Below are 16,589 nucleotides of genomic sequence, written 5' to 3'. Positions count from 1 at the left end.
CTGATCATTATTGAAGACTAAGTATATAACTGCTACTAAAAACCCAGCTACATTAATACTGCGTGTGTTAACAAGATAAAAATCAAATCAAATACATATAAATTCATCTTAAACATTTAATTACATTTCCAAAATAAAAAATAAATTCTACAGGAGGGCAGTAAGACTTATGTTTTGTGCAACTATGGAAAATAAGAAGATTCCATATCCATTTATTACTTAAACTCAGTTGACTGAAAGGAGAGCCAGGAATACTGCAGTACTCCAGCAAGAAGGCTGAAAATACTGCAGGAAGTATTGACATTAAATAGGCAATTAAGAGAAAACAACAAGAAATGTTAACAAAAAAATAACCCCACCCTAAAAAAAACTTAGACAGATGAAAATCCAGCTACTACAATCACAAGTTACTTAAAGTATGAACCAACATTAAGAAGAGGCTGTGACAACAGGACTCTGGAACACCTTCAAGTCCTCAGGCACAAAAATATTTCCTGAGTACATTCACGAGGCCCAGACTACAGAGGAATCACTATCACTCCCCAGGGGGTAACCTAGGCATACGGAAATTGCAGTATTCTGCCTACGCAGGGAATATCCAGGAGCTTAAGAAGCCATGAGCTATACCTCCACTATAATTTGAATAAGGATTTAAATACTTTCCTACAGTGTGACAACTTTCTTCTGACCCAAGGAGTAGAAACAAATAGTATCTCCAGTAATATGCCCCAGTCTCCATCTGGTGCAATCTCAAAGATCCATGACCAAGATTGTTTACACATTTTATTGCATGACTATCACACAGAAACAGGCTGAAGAGCAAGAATCAACACAGCTCTCCCAGCTGACTGACTAGTCTACGTCCCATAAAGTAAAACTTCCGCATTTGATTCAGTGAAACTTAGCAGGCTTTTTCCTGCAAAATTACATCATTCTAAGAGGAAAAGCACACTTGTCGCTCCAGATAGTATATTGGTCATTGCCAGAACTAAGAAGTAGAAGAGAAGTCTTCCAATCTCACAAATTCAGAGGGGATTCAAAATTCAAGACATTTACCATATCCTGAGTAAGAGAATTCTTTTTTCCCAATGTGCCCCATGCCTTGACCATGAGTTCAGTTCACTGCACAAACAACTTCAGCCTGGAAAAACTGCTTCAGATTAGGCAGAAAAAAAATATCTTAGTTTCCCAACATGGCCCTTTGCTTTAATGACAACTGCTTCTCTCACATTTTTTCAGTGACACACTTCTGAAATGATTTATTTTAAAGGTTTCATGGGCCATGTGATAAAGACAGGTGTGTAGTGTAAGGTTTGTGCATGTGCAACTGGCTCACGTATGTAAACAAATCATACACACTTCCAACAAAAGGATATACATGCACACTGTATCAATCAAGAAAGCATCTGCTTCTGTTAGTATGTTTCTCTCCCTCGCCTAATTAATAAGAAAACCACTCCATTCACAAAAACAAGCTCTTTGTTCTCCCCAAACAAGTCTGGCCATGTAGCAACTTTCGATCCAGCCCTCAACGGCAACGAACAACAAACAATACCTTCTTTGATTGCCTCTGCTAGCTCTCCATGAAAAGCTATTATTCCCAATAGTGATCCCTCAACACCTCCAGCACAGACATTCATTCCTTCTGATAATTACAATTCATCACTGGCAATACACATTTGCTTGATAGGCAGCCAGCCTTTGAGATCAATTTGGATCACAACCAGCAACAGAAATACCTGTCCCAACTCTGACACACAAGTACTGTAGAAGAAAGAGATATGGTTGTAAGATAGGACCATATTGCTGAGAAATTGCTGTATTACCAGGGCTGTGGTTGCTCTGCATCACACAGCTACACCTCTACCAAAGGCAGCTGAGACGATCTCAGAGCCCCACATACTCATCTGTTTTATTTTTGTTTAATTTATCTACTTTGTTTATTATTTGACTTAGATTTCTCAAATATTTATGTAAAGGCTTATTTTTGATGCTTCAATTCACCTTTATAAGGCTGTGTCTGTAGCATAAATACCTTGGTGATATTAACTAACTTCATGTCACACCAACAAATTGCTCCCAGCATAGACAGAGCTTTTAGTCCCTCTTAGTAAAATCACCAGTACCAGTGGAGTGAGGGACTGGTCCTGCTAGACCAACTTGCTAGATACATATTTATATCCGCCGGCAATAACGTTGTGTCAGAAGTTGCTACTCAAGTTCAGCAGCTTGAACTATTTTCAAATTTCAATGCTGGTAGTAGATACAATGAACTTCCTTCAAGCAAATATTTGATTCTCCGCTGACCAATTATTTACAACAAATCAGAACTTTGACTGTAAGTTTATTACAAGAGAATAAGCTGACTTTTGCATTTTAGAGTATAAGGGAAAGCGAAAGGGTATTCCATAATGAACATCACAGAAAAATAATGTCCTTACAGACAAGTTTGTATCTTTACTCATTGTCATACCCATCACGGTTTGCTACCTGTCAGACACTCGTCTCCCCTTTTTGCAGGGCTTATACCACACATATTTTTCATTTTCTCATTCCCATACAGCTGCCGGCATGCATACGCTATCTCATTTTTCACTAACATGGAGAAATAAACAGCTTTACTCAATGTGAACAACTTTTCCTAATACAGAAAATTTCACTTTCAGATAAGCAGTCAACAAAATACAATGCCTAGAAGAGTAATATAGAGCCTACTGGAGGAACTTACGTGTCACTTATTTCATCCCTCTGCAAGAAGAGCCTTGCTTTGATTTCAAACTCTGGATGGATGCCTAACTATAAAAACAATACTTCCAAAATGCAAAAAAAGACCACCACAAAACCTGTCACATTTATTCTGTAACTATATAAAATGGACAGAGCAGTAAAAATGTTCAGGAAGGATCAGACAGCCATGGAGAAGTTTAAGCTAAAAATGATCTCCACAGGACAGCTAGTCGAACCTCCTGCTCAAGTTAGTGAGAGTGTCAAAGATGAGCTCTCTTACAGCCATTTCTAGCCATGCTTTATAAATACCTAAGGATGTGGACTTGACAGCCTCTCTAGGCAACCTCTTCCAGTGATAAGCATTCTTGCTGAGATTTTTTCTTTTCTTATGGAAATTGAAATTTCCTAGAACACAAGTTACAACTGTTGTCTGTCACAGCACACCTCTGAGGAATGTCTGGCTTCATCTTCTCTCTGCAGAGCCTTAGGCACCAGAAAACTGCAGCTGCATCCTTCTTTTATCTTTCCTTACCTACTCGAAATAAGTCAGTTCCTTCTGCCTCGTCCCACATGTCATATAATCCAGCTCCCTAGCCATGCCAGCACACATCTGCCATTTCTTTCCATTTTGCCAGTATCTCACTTATACATGAAAAACATGCCTACAAATGTGCACTCATTCTGGTTTATTTCCTAGGAGAAAAATAATTTCTCACAAGAACATTAGAAACACCCTCCGCTCATGCTAAGGTCAAAGGACTGAGATGTCCTCTGTTCTTTGAAGAAGGAGAGCTGATGATGAAGCAGAAAAAACAAAATATCATCTTTCACAAAAGCTGTTTTTCCCTTCTCCATTGAAAACTATGAAGTCCTCCCTATGTGCCAAGCTTTTGTTGAAACCGTTCAACTTGTTTTACCTGTCATTGAGAAAGATGCATTAGGACTGTTTCACACACATCTTCTAAATGTCAGTCATAGAATAAGAACACTTATAAAAATAATTTCAATTCAGACACATTTGGAAGGTCAAGTCTTATTACTGAACAAAACCAGAAAGGACTCTTTAAAACACTTCTGTGTTTTAAAACAGAAAATTAAGTATAAGCATTGCATGTAGTGAGTAACTAAGCAGCCCTGAAGAAGGAGAGGGACAAGACATAGACAGTAATTATTAATTTGAAGAAAAAAATGACGTAAACATTTCTACCTTCAAATAAAAATGGTTATTAAGAAGCAGCAAATATTCCTCAACAGACAATTCCCTCTACCAACAAGGGAAATTGCAGCCTTAGTATGCCACCTAAGAGTTCACCGTAGGGCTCTTCTACAAGAATAATCAGATATGCTTTTGCCAAGATTCTTTTTTAACTACTTCCCTTAAAAATGTATTTGCTACATTAGAACTTTCCAGTACGATTTGTATGTTACCTGTAACAACACCACAGTAGTGATTCTGAGAAGGTGGCTTTTCAGAGATTTTCTCCTCTATGGACCTTTTCCGTCTGTACACCCTGTGTGCATGTCCTGTCACTGCCAAAGTGCGGTTGAGTGGCTCAATAAATATGAAGTCCTCATTAATCTGTATAAACCCCATCTGCAAAGGAAAACAAAAGGAACATATAAGGTAAGAATTTATTAAGTTGTGCACAGTCCTGCAGGAGGAAAAAACCCCACAAAACTCCACTTAAGAAAACACTTTGTTTTAGTAACCTTATGAGCAAAGTGACTACTTTTGTATTTTACAAGTTTTCTACTCAAATGAACTAGAATAAATTTCATTTATTTCAGCTAAATCGGGGTGGGTGGGTGGCTACATGCCAGTAGCATATGCACAGTAAAAGATATGGAATGTTAAAAGTTTACTTTGGGAGACCCAGGGGGTCATTTAAATATGTACTGCATGTACAGAAAAGTCTATACACTGCTTTTATTATTTATTATTGTCACATTTTTAGATAACTTTATTTAATGAAATAACAGGAACAATGTAAGGCATATGAATACATCCTGAACAAATGTGAGAATGGAAAACAAATCTTGTGGCACTCCTTTTACTCTTTTTCAAATTAAACTCAACACTCTTTAAAAAAGGCAGAAATCCTTCTTTGGCTGCCAGAAGTTACACCAGAAAAATATTTGAATACAGCCATTTAGTTGGTTAACTCTTCCCCTGTCCCAACATATTTATACACACAAACATACATGAAAAGTTAACACACCAGATGCACATCTAATATTACAAGAGTGTAGCCAAAGTTTAAAAAAAATACTATAAAACATACTTATATAAATACCACACAAATAAAGTTCAGCTCAAACTGTTAAGCTGCCAATACACACAAGTTCCTATCAAGAGTAAAGCTGGAGACAGCAAGGTTTTGTGGGGTTTTTTCCTCACATCAGCAAGACTGACAGTTAATTTCCTCATTCTCTACACTTAAAAAAACCTATTAAACTGTTTTGCTACAGAAACAAAACAATGTGATATATTTGGCCAAGATAAGCAAAGAGCTCTTCTGTATGTTTCTATGTGGCATCAATGAAGAGAAATAGAAAATAATTTTATTTCTTCTGGAGTTATGCAGGTGCCATTACCACATTGGATATCCTCCCTGACATGAATAAATCATCCAAAAATATTCTGACCCAAGTAGGAAAACAAAATCAAATTTTTTATGTGGTACAAAACACAATTTCATTCAAACACCGGTGGGCATTACTTTAATAAGAAAAAATCCAGCACCCTTTCTGTACAATCACATGAAATAAATGTGAATATATGCATTTAATTTTTCAATCAGCTACACTAGCTACAGAATGCTGAACAGATGTTGAAAGGTCATCATTAACATTGCACACAAACACAGAAGTATCTGGGGTTTTGGCTGTTCCTTTTCCTTTCTGCACTTGCTTTTTAAGTTCACTTCACCAGGAGCTTTAAATGTCATACATTAAAAGACTAGCTAGTTATGTATTGCTAGGTACTTTCTGTACACCTACAAGATAACACTTGAAAAATTATACTTTTACATAAAAATTAACTTGTCTTAAATAAACTAAAAATTATGTGAAACAAATTTTTATTTAAAAGCATAGTTCTCAAATACTTGTAAAACGCATAAATTACTTCTCAATTGTTTTTTATGTCTAATGCTGAATTTCACTCAGGCATAGATTATTTTACTTTTTTAAGAACTATTTAGCATACAAAAGATGCTGATAAACTCTGAATAAAGAACAAGAATAGCAGCCCATTAGGTGGTGCTGCAAGTTTCCCCTGTCCACCACCAAAAAAAAACAAGGCCTTAGTCCCTCCTGAACGAAAACTCAATCATAGAACACTTGTCACATTTCTTTCATCCTCATTATGTTTGTTGAAAAATGAAACCAGGGCTTTAAGACAAAGTTCTTCAGACTGCCACCTAGACATACCAAAAAGTTGTGCTAGGACCAGCTTCACTTAATGTTTTCTTTCAGCTCCTTGCATAAACTGATGTTTAATTCATTGGCAGACAAATCAAAAAAATACTGCCCGTTTCCCAAGTCAGAAGTGAAAGGACTGAACAGTAATATAAAGTTGTATATATGCAAATGGTTAATTCTCAGACAAATCTGGATAACCAAATAATCTCTGATGCCATTTTGACTGCTTTTGAAAAATGAAAAAAAGGACACTATTTCTCCAGCTTTAGGATAATTTCACAGGCAGAAAACAGTAGGTGACACGGTAGCCTTGTCAACCACCCCCTCATTTTTCATAATCATTACAAATGGAGTTAAGAAGATCTTTTAACAAAGTAAACACAGAAAGCAGAGAAATCAAAGCCATGCATTGAAGCACTGAAGTTCCAACACATTTTCAGATATTGAATGCCAGGGGCAATTAGGGGCTTTTGGCAGTTCAAATGGCTAAACTTCCATGTCATGAAGATGCACAACAAAACAAAGATTAAAAAGATGGAAAAGGAAAACCATATTAACAATCTGGGATACAATTGTGAGTTCTGACTGACTGACTCATCTTCCAGCAGTTTCATCTGAAAATTACCACTGCTCACAGCTGCAATTGAAAAGCCTACCAGGATGCTGGACTTATCTCATGTAAAGATAACATAACACACCATTTTTTCCCCTGCTTTGCCAAGGTTCTTACCTGAAAAAAAAACAAACTTAAATGTAGCACACACATCTGAGTAGATTTCAAGCTCAGCCCAATCTCATTTGGCAAAAACACCCTCAAATTTTTTAAGTATTGATGAACTCAGTATTTGCTCTGCATTTTATTTACTTTACTTCTGTAAAGTACAGACCTTAAGTACAGGGCAAACTTCAGCTGATGGGCAAATAAACCTTGACTTGCAGAAAATTAATTTGCTGCCAAATTTGGATTGTGAGAAACCAAGACAAATGAAAACACCACCTTTGCCCAGCACCCAAAGTGGCACAGAGCAGGTGAAGAACAGTGGGCATGGTCAGCATGTTATAGCTTATCCCCGCTGCTCCCTCATCCTCCCATTTTACCCTTCCTTCCTCTCCACAGGCTGTTGACATTCAGGATAAATGTGCTATGGTAGATTCTCCCTGGCCTGCAGTGTCCTTTGGGCCATCCCCACCTGCTCTCACCTGGGGTCTTCCGTGAGGAGAACGCCCTGGAGGACATGCTGTGAGGGTATCTGCTCTAGCACCTGGAGCACCACCTCTTCCTCCTCCTCGTCCTCTACCTTTGCGTCTGCAGGGGTGTTTCTCTCATGTTTTCTTCTCATTCCTCACAGTGCCAGACAACATTTTATGCTTTCCTTTCCTCAATGGCATTGCTGTCTTGGCTGCAGGACTCAGCTGTGCCTTCTGGTGGGTCCAGTGGGGCCTGTTTCTGCTGGCTGTGGCTGGCACAGGGCAGTCCCTGGTGTCACACCAAGGCCACCTACACACACACACCTTTTCCCATCTTGCAGATTATGACTAGCAGCTGCATGTTCATGTGGATGCTGGCATGACTAGTACTGACGTATTCCCTAAGTGAGCAGTAAATTCAAAACTTCCTAATTCTCATCTGAAGTAAACTCTCACCGTGTTACACCTTTCCTGCTCTTCTGGCGCTTCATCTCTTCAACAGGCCTCTTCAACTAGATTTCAGTCAGAAATGGATATAGAGTTGCCATGACAAGAGGCAAATAAAAGGATTTGCTGCAGTGAACTCTCCAATGTGTTGTGAAGCAAATGTACACAGTGAGCAAGGACAAGACTGTACTTTGTGCTCCCACCATACAGCCCAAGGTAAGTATCAATGGGAAAAACACATTCCTATCAGATGCAGAAAACATACATGTTACTTAGTACACATATTACATCCATCAGCACCAAAACATTAATGTCACATCTGCAGTATAAAAATGAAAGGTTCTTTTCACTGTGCCATGCCAAAAAACAAATCTCCTTTACAAGCTCAAGATTTACTTGTTTTGAAACATAATCTGGTAATAGGCTTTGTACTATTTGTCAAATATCCCAAAAATGAGGATTTATTCCTGACTAAACAGTCAAAATCTTTAACTTGCATATCAGTATCCCCTTCTGAAGGCTTTCCTCCATGATTTTAAGAACCCAGATTTAATTTAGTATCATGATTCTAACAATTCTATCAGAACCTGACTTCAGGTGAAACACAACCAAAAAAAAAGTTTACAGCTCTTACTAATGCAAATAATAAAGCAAGCGCAAATAACTTTTCAAACTGTGTAAATAACAGTCTGAGAACTTCATAAGCTCTTGTTATTCAAACACACTACCACTTTCCATCTATAAGAACCTCCATTGCTGAGGGCAGAAGAAACATAAGTGCCAGAAACTTCCGTCTTCAATTAACTGCGTTTTATAGCTGTGCACATGATACACACTGGGCTACTCCTGGCAATTTTCTCTACCTGTCTGCTCACTCCGCTGTGCTGCATGGAGTTAGGAGACATCATGGAGGGGAGAAAGTCAATATCATCACTGTTGACTGGATTTCAGCTGCTGTCATAGCGCTCAATCCAATCCTTTCTGGCATCTTTCTTAATCATAGGGCTGTGCGTCACAGAAATACACATATATACACAATGCTATACCTTATAGCCCTGATAGAGGAAAAACATTTAGAGTGTTATAAAGAGACCACTGAATTAAAGCATGCATTCAGATACCCCCAAATTGGAGGTCTATGGAAACAATTTTTCCATGGCTTTTCAAACCTTCCAAACTCCTCTACTTCCAGTCTGGTTTAAGATACAGACTACCCTGAATTCCTAGGAAAATCATTCTCTATAGGATGCTGCTCTCATGTTTAAGACGATGACTACTTTTTTCAAGACAACATAATGTTGCACAAAGATGCAGGAAAATATTTATGTTGTAACTCAGCAGCACTCACTATGCTATTCACAATTAAATGAAGTATTCACAACACTAGGCCATAAGACTAGGACTTGATGTTCTTAAAAGCCTGTTCAAACCTAGTTGATTCTGTGAAACACACAAAATGTAATTGCAAACAAAACACGTAAGATTTATAAAATTTATAAAATTCTATTTTTTAAGTGTCTTTTTTAGTAAAAGCACAAAGTGCTTTTTCATCATGGTGCTTTAAAGTCAGATACTTGGTCACTGCTCTCAACATTGAAACTCATAACCTACACAGAATTCCCTCCAACTGCCACAGCTTTCTGTGCAATGTAACAGGCTGGTCATCAGGTTCAAGTGACCACCTCTTCTACATGCCAGCTACTCTCTGTTCTTCTCATTACAAATATCCAGCCTGCTGTAGACTCTTGAGACTTACACTGTCACAAAGTTCTGCGGTTCACCCTCTGCCACTGCTTTCAGAAATGTCAGTGCAGTTTCAACTCCTGCATACTTTGACCTTTGACCATCAGAAGAATTTAGTAGAAATGACAAACTGATTGTAAAATGCTGAAATTATCCCCCGCTCCCTTCCCTTGCCCAAGAAGCTCCTGCCCAGTTTCTGGTTGACTAATTGGTGGCTTAAAAGACCAAAAATACCTGAATTTAAGAAACACCTGTGACAAAGGAAAACACACCCCAACACATAAAAATACTGAAAAACTGTGTATTCTCTGAAATAAATAAAAACCCAGCAGAAAAGACGACTTGCTACCAATCATCTGGAGTTCTCCAATAGTGATTGTAGCACCTAGTATTGACACAGTTCACGCATATTATTCAGAATAAAGGACACTGTCTTGAGAGAAGCACCAGCTGAGAAAACAATTGGCTGATTCCTCTACCAGCTTACCTAGCACAAGGGAATTTCAGCTTTGTCTCAAAGTCATAAAAAACCATTTAATCTTCTCATTCTAGCCAGGAAATCAAATATATTAAAATATATTTATACATCACTCATGAATTGTAGGTTTGCTTATAAATTTCACTTGACTGTTGAAACAAACTCAGCTAAACTCAACATGCAAAGTCAAATCAAATTTTCCCTTTATCATATGCAGCATTCATTATTTCATTATTTTCATTATACTACCTTTAATGTCACTGCTTATGTCCTGTAGTATTGAAAAAATAATGAAGAATAAGACACAATGTAGAATGTACAATGCAAATTGCCACTGTATTTTAGATGTCTTAGATCCACACATCAAGTCCCTATGCATTTGAGATTTTGTAAAATAGAGGCTTTCCTACACTTACTCTTTTAACACAAATCTTCTGTCAGACTACACTTTTTTTTTACATTCTTACATGCTGCTACTGTTAAATAAAATAGTTTCAATAGAACTGCTGCTCTATTATTTTACTATTCTTATTTGAAATGCTTCATATTTTTACCTTCTACTAGTCAGAAATCTTTCCAGTCTTAAACTTTATTGATCCATGGCCATTACTTTAGATCCATCTGATCCAGGGTCTACACTGCTTTCCTTCTGGGCCAGCTTTCCAGGCCAGCTCTCCAGGTCCCTTGATACTCACTCCAAAGTTTTTATAAAAGGTAATCATACTGTATCGCAGTTTCTACAGTGTGATGACAAATACACTGGCCTTTGATTGTTGCTTCATGAAAAAGGCTTTACTATAACTCTGAGATTAGCTCAGCTGGTTAGAGCCAGGTGTTAATAACATCAAGGTCATGGGTTCAATCCTATATGGACTCCTTATTTAAGAGTTGGACTTGATCTGGACTTGAAAGGTACTTGTGGGTACCTTTCAACTTGGAATATTCTGATTCTGTAATTATCCTTGTAACCACAAATGAATTCCTCTCTCTGAACATCAGCAAACAGAACGGCAAGCCCCATTTCAGCTATCATTTCACTGCTAACTTTTGAAATGAGAGTAAAGTTTCTGTATCTTCACTTAATGTCCTCCACCAGTTACATGCACTTGATGACTCATAATGATCCTGTGATCCGCAAACACACAATCATTTTTCCTCCTGTCACTGTCACTAGTTCATTAGTCTGCAAAGAAAATCTATAAATGTATAAAAGTAGTGAGTCACAAACGGAATTAACTTATGTTTGGCCTGGCCACAGCCTTTGGTTTGTTTAATTTTTCCATGTATTCCAGTTCTGAATTTACCGCTAAAGGAGGGTCAAGTCCCCAAGTATTGTTTCCTCTGGCTCATATAAAGCATCTAAACTAGGTTTTTCATTACTACAACTCACAGGGACCCTTCCAGCAATAGAGGAGTTTTCTTCTTCTGAAAACATTTTATCATCTAAAACAGTACCTTCTCTCCACATTAATATGAACAATAGCCACACTGAAAACCAAGCAAAATTTACTGGAACTCTTTCTCTCACTTCTGTCAGTTAAGTTTGTGAGAGTTGGACTTCAGAGCAATCATGGGAAGTTACAGCTAAGGTACATCTTCCACCAAGAGCCAGACAGCTTCACATGGAGAATGAAGTCTTTAAGAAGTGAGAAAGCACAGAACAACAAACAAAAACATAATAGGATGACTACATGTAACACAATTCCTACTCCCCGCTATTTCCAATTTATTATTTATAGCCATGGTTACATATGACATTCAATTTTTATAAAAGTACCTTTTTCCATCTCAGTTTCCTAGATATAACTAATTTTATATGTTAGTCTTTGGTTCTACTTAATTTTCCTACGGTATAAGGCAAGTAACATGATCAAGTGGTGAAAACTGTTTCACCTAAGTAATGTGCCCACAAGTTCATTACAGCATCATATATGCTTTCTCAGATTTTGCTTAAAAAAAAACCAGAAAATTTTAAGAAGTTTACTGAAATTAAACATATGTTGCTGTTTTCACAGATTTATAGCTTCAATAGCACATTGTAAATTGACTCCACTGTACATTCTTATTTTGGCAACAGTTATCCTGAAGTACAGTTTAGCTGTAGTTTGTTACAGTCAAATTAGTTGGGTAAAAACACTGGAAGAGCCTCAATGTTTTAAAACACAGAATTAATCTCAAATTCTTTAGAATCTTGAATTAAAGAGGCACAGAATAGTTTAAGCTTACATAAAAATTTTCAAAATCACTAGTGCCCCATAACTCAAATTTCATAAAACTAAATCTTAAAAGGTAAATGGACACTGATATTGACTTAAACCCTAGAGTTCTTTTGAAGACTCATTCTGGGATAACTACAGAAACCTTATAAACAATTACCACCCTACATGGACAGTCCCATGAGCTATATTTGCATCTGCTGTTCTTTCTCTCTGTAGATACAAGACTAATCTTTTCAAGTTTGAGGTAACTGAAGTATCTTTAATAATAATTCATTGAAAACTACTTCCACAAGGCAATTCTTAGTGCTATTTTCAAATGCTTGAAACAGAAAAGTAACAAATATGAAACTCAAACTCTAAAGCTAAAGGTACCATTCTTGTTATGTAGCCTATTTTTCTAAAAAATGGATGGCAACCAAACCAACTGTGTCTAACTGCAGACAACTTATTCACAAGGTGTACATGAAGATAATACTGTTATGCATTATAAGCACTACAGATAATAGGAACCTGCTGAGAATTTAAAATTTTGGGGCTTGAACAGGTATGACCAGACAAAGAATGTAATCTACGAGCCAGATAAAAGCATAAAGAAAGCAATAGCCAACAATGGCCCCCAGTATCTTTAATAAAGCCACAGAAAGACGGAAATGTGAGTTTCATGGGGATACCAATAACTCATGTGACCTCATTTTAGTGCCATACAAAAAAATATATAAAATATATGTATATCAGCAGGAACTTCATGAAATTCATCTAGGACGAGTGCCAAGCCTAGCTCCAGCCCCTGAGACAGATTCACCTCTGACATGAGTATGGACTTCACATTATATGGATGGATGGATGGATGGATGGATGGATGGATGGATGGCAAGCAGATCTGCTAAAATGGTCCTGAGATCCTTGAGGGTGGTAGGTATACAACAAAGGGTCATATGCAAATAAAGATAAAAAGCCTAATTAAAAATTTACATAACCCTCTGTAGTGTAACACACAATCAGTAAAAAAGAAAACTAATACAATCATCTTTATACAAAGTTTAAAAACACATCCACAGCAATGCATTTCTGAATTAATTTATGCTTCTAGAACATTGTTGTATATATGATTTCTAAAAGATGCAATAGCTCATTCAGTCCACAGTTTAGGCCAAATAATCCCTCGAATTCTGTTCTGCTGGAATTTGTTTTTTTCCACTAATAACAGCTGACCTACGCCACTGCCTGCATCAAAATCGACACCTCCCCAAGAGGGTAGACATAGAATCATATTTGTCTGTGATGGTTTACTAAGTTGTTAATCCATTGTCCTGATCTCTAAATTCTAGTCCAATTCTATTATTTATTCTGTCTTTGCTTCAAGTTTTGAATTCTCATCTTGTTCTGTCATTGACTTGCAACCTACATTTTGCCAAGATACTTAAGTATTCCTAACAAGCTTTCATTTAGGGGATTGTATATGCATATACTGAATACTAAAAATCTGAGACATTCAAACTAGTGGCTACACTTTAAAAATTTGACATAAATCACAATTTAAACCCTACTTTTTAATTGCAACAAAGAACAAAGAACTGCAGTTGAATGGAAACATGTAAAAATACTTGAAAAATATTTGACAGACGCATACTCATGCTTTTTTCCCTGTTACTATGTTGCATAGCTAAAATCACTGTATAAAAAAATGTATTTTTTTACTAAGTTGCAGATATCAAGATTCTAGATATACAGCTATAGAATAGCTTTACATCTATTAATCTATCAAGTGCTTAGGCTGTACAAAGAGGAGGAAAAGGAAAGTAGAGCGAGACTACAGAATATAGAGATGGTCTGGAATTTTGAGTTTGCAGTACCTGAACTTCCATTTTCCGTCACATATACAGTTTCATGTTCACTCAAGAAAATTATTCCACAATTATATCTTTAAAATCATACATTAAAAATTATGAATACCTAAAAATTTATACTTAGAAACTACAAACTAAAAAATGCAGACTTAACACAGGCATGCTGTTATTTCTTTCCTTTATGCAGCATTCTGGAAGTTTGTGAGGTACAGAAAGCCTCTTACTCCCAGTACAGGCGACTTAATTTACAAAATTTTAAAACCAAATTAGCATTTCTGATTGAAGTGTAACAAGATATTGTTGAAATGAAACTCAGTGTATGTGACAGTCAACTTTGGTTTTCCAGACACATAGGGTTATGGACACACTGAAAATACCCTTGCTTTCTAAACTAACTTCAATTAAAAAACTGTTTTATTCATTTGCTACAGGTAACTATGAAAGGATTGACTAATATTATCAAGAAAAGAGCTATTGGGAAGTCAGACTTCATCAGTGGTGCAGCTATTAAATGTTCAGAATATCCACAACTGCACACAAGGCACCCTCTGTAAGCCTTAAGAAAACATATACAATACTTCCATCCTTAGATGCCTAAAACAATACAGATTGTATGGTAACCATGACTATGTGACAAAAGACAACATGTAATGTGCCAATCCACCATGTAATAAATTAATAATCTCTTTCTCATAATTTCTCCCTCCACTCAGTAGCTCCTACCCTTTATCTTAGAAGGCTGAACTGATCAATAAAACTGATTACATCGTGGAATTAACCCTATCTCTCACATACACTGGCTTTCATTTCAGAAGAAACAGAAGCTCCAAGGAAGGGCTAGGCACCATTAAAGGCTGGCTATTTAGTTCAATTACATAGCTGAATTACTAAAATCACAGAATGATTAGGGGTTGGAAGACCTTACAGATCATCTCGTTCCAGCTCCCCGACTGTGGGAAGGGACACCTTCCATTAGACCAGGTTGCTCAGAGCCTCATCCAACCTGGCCTTGAACACTGCTAGGGATGGGGCAGCCACAGCTTCACTCCGCAACATGTTCCAGCACCTCACCACCTTCTGAGTAAAGAATTTCTTCTTCATTTCTAATTTAAGTCTACCTTTTTTCAGTCAAAAGGCATTGCCTTTAACCTATCACTCCAAGACCTTGCAAAAAGTCCCTCTCCAGCTCTTTTGCAGTCCTACAATCAGATCAGATGAGACTTTCTCAATTATAGAATGTTAAAAGAGAAGACAAATAAGATTGTTGTTATGGTCACAATGATGACTCTCAATCAGCTCTGGCCAACATATGCTTAATAAAAGCAAGATACAATATCCCTCCTAGCTGCCTAAACCCTAAGATTCAGATCTGATTTCATATTGATTTAGATAAATGTTAGTGCTTTGATAGTAAATATAAAGTTATTTTACATAATTAAGATTCTTAATTGAATTTATGCTACATAGCCAAATCCATTGCCTATACCTTTATGTTACAAAAGTAATCTATTTAAAAATAATAAGCAATGAATTGAGCTAGAACTACTAAAAAGAAGACAAGTAGAAGACAATAACTGTCCAAAAATAAAAAATTGGCCACGTAATTTATTCCTCTTCACTAGCATTGAAAAATTACTATTGCTTTCTTGGAAATAACTGAAATTCTATTAAAAGAACATAGAAAAATTCTATACTCATAGCTCTAAATGATCATCTACAGACAGAAATCTATTTTTTTAAAGAAGAAAATACTTTCAGTGTTCTCCCAGCATTTTGGTTTTCAGGTTTTGTATCTTGATCTGTCCTTATGAGGGCTATGGAATTAGTTTTTCATTTTTCTCAGTTCTCATTTTCATGAGCATTTTCATGAAGCATATGTTCCAAGAAGCTGGAATTAATAAAAGGGCCATGTCTTCAGTTTGGTTCATTAAAAACACAATGATCAGAGCTGACTGTGATTCAAGCACAGTTTCCACATGAATGAAAGACACTAACCACCATTACAAAAGGATGCATTAACCAACTATCAAGGCTGCTAAACCTAAGAGAAAAAATCAAAAATATCAAATGCTTGCATACTATGGGCAAAGATCTTAATTTTTTCCCCCTGTACAATCCTGTATTAAATATATATTTTATGTAGTTGCATGACTTCCATTGTTGGTGCATGCACCAACTGATGAATGAATAAAAATATTTCCTCTCTGTTGCCTGAAATGTTCTGGAAAGCCTTACTTTATTTTGCCTCAAAAAGTATGCTGGAGCATACTTTCAAAAAACCACAGATGACTAATACAGGCCAATAAAATAAACTACCATCAAAATGAAAAACAAAATACAATTATATTTGAACAAGCCTGACATAGCCCTTTATTTGCAGAATTCAAAGCAGAACTGACATAAAAATCGATTTTTAGAACAGCCGCCTAACCTTTAAATTGTGTCTATCGTGTTGTCCTAAGCAAGGCATGATGTTAACAATCATTTGGTTTTGTTCATCAAGTACACGCTGTGTAA

The 16,589-nt window shown here is 36.7% G+C and overlaps 1 protein-coding gene across 1 annotated transcript in view; it reads right to left on the bottom strand.

Annotated features, from left to right (window-relative positions):
- The window catches only part of ADAMTS19 (ADAM metallopeptidase with thrombospondin type 1 motif 19), a 125,844-nt gene that overhangs the window by 95,528 nt on the left and 13,727 nt on the right, over nt 1-16,589 (bottom strand). The window contains exon 3 of the mRNA XM_085042307.1: nt 4,156-4,321. Within this exon, the coding sequence (XP_084898433.1) occupies nt 4,156-4,321 (166 nt within the window). The remainder of the gene's footprint in view (nt 1-4,155; nt 4,322-16,589) is intronic.

This window comes from Lichenostomus cassidix, chromosome Z, assembly GCF_008360975.1.
Source record: "Lichenostomus cassidix isolate B80296 chromosome Z, HeHo_3.0, whole genome shotgun sequence".
NCBI classification, from domain to species: domain Eukaryota; kingdom Metazoa; phylum Chordata; class Aves; order Passeriformes; family Meliphagidae; genus Lichenostomus; species Lichenostomus cassidix.
This window is presented reverse-complemented; position numbering and strand designations above follow the sequence as displayed.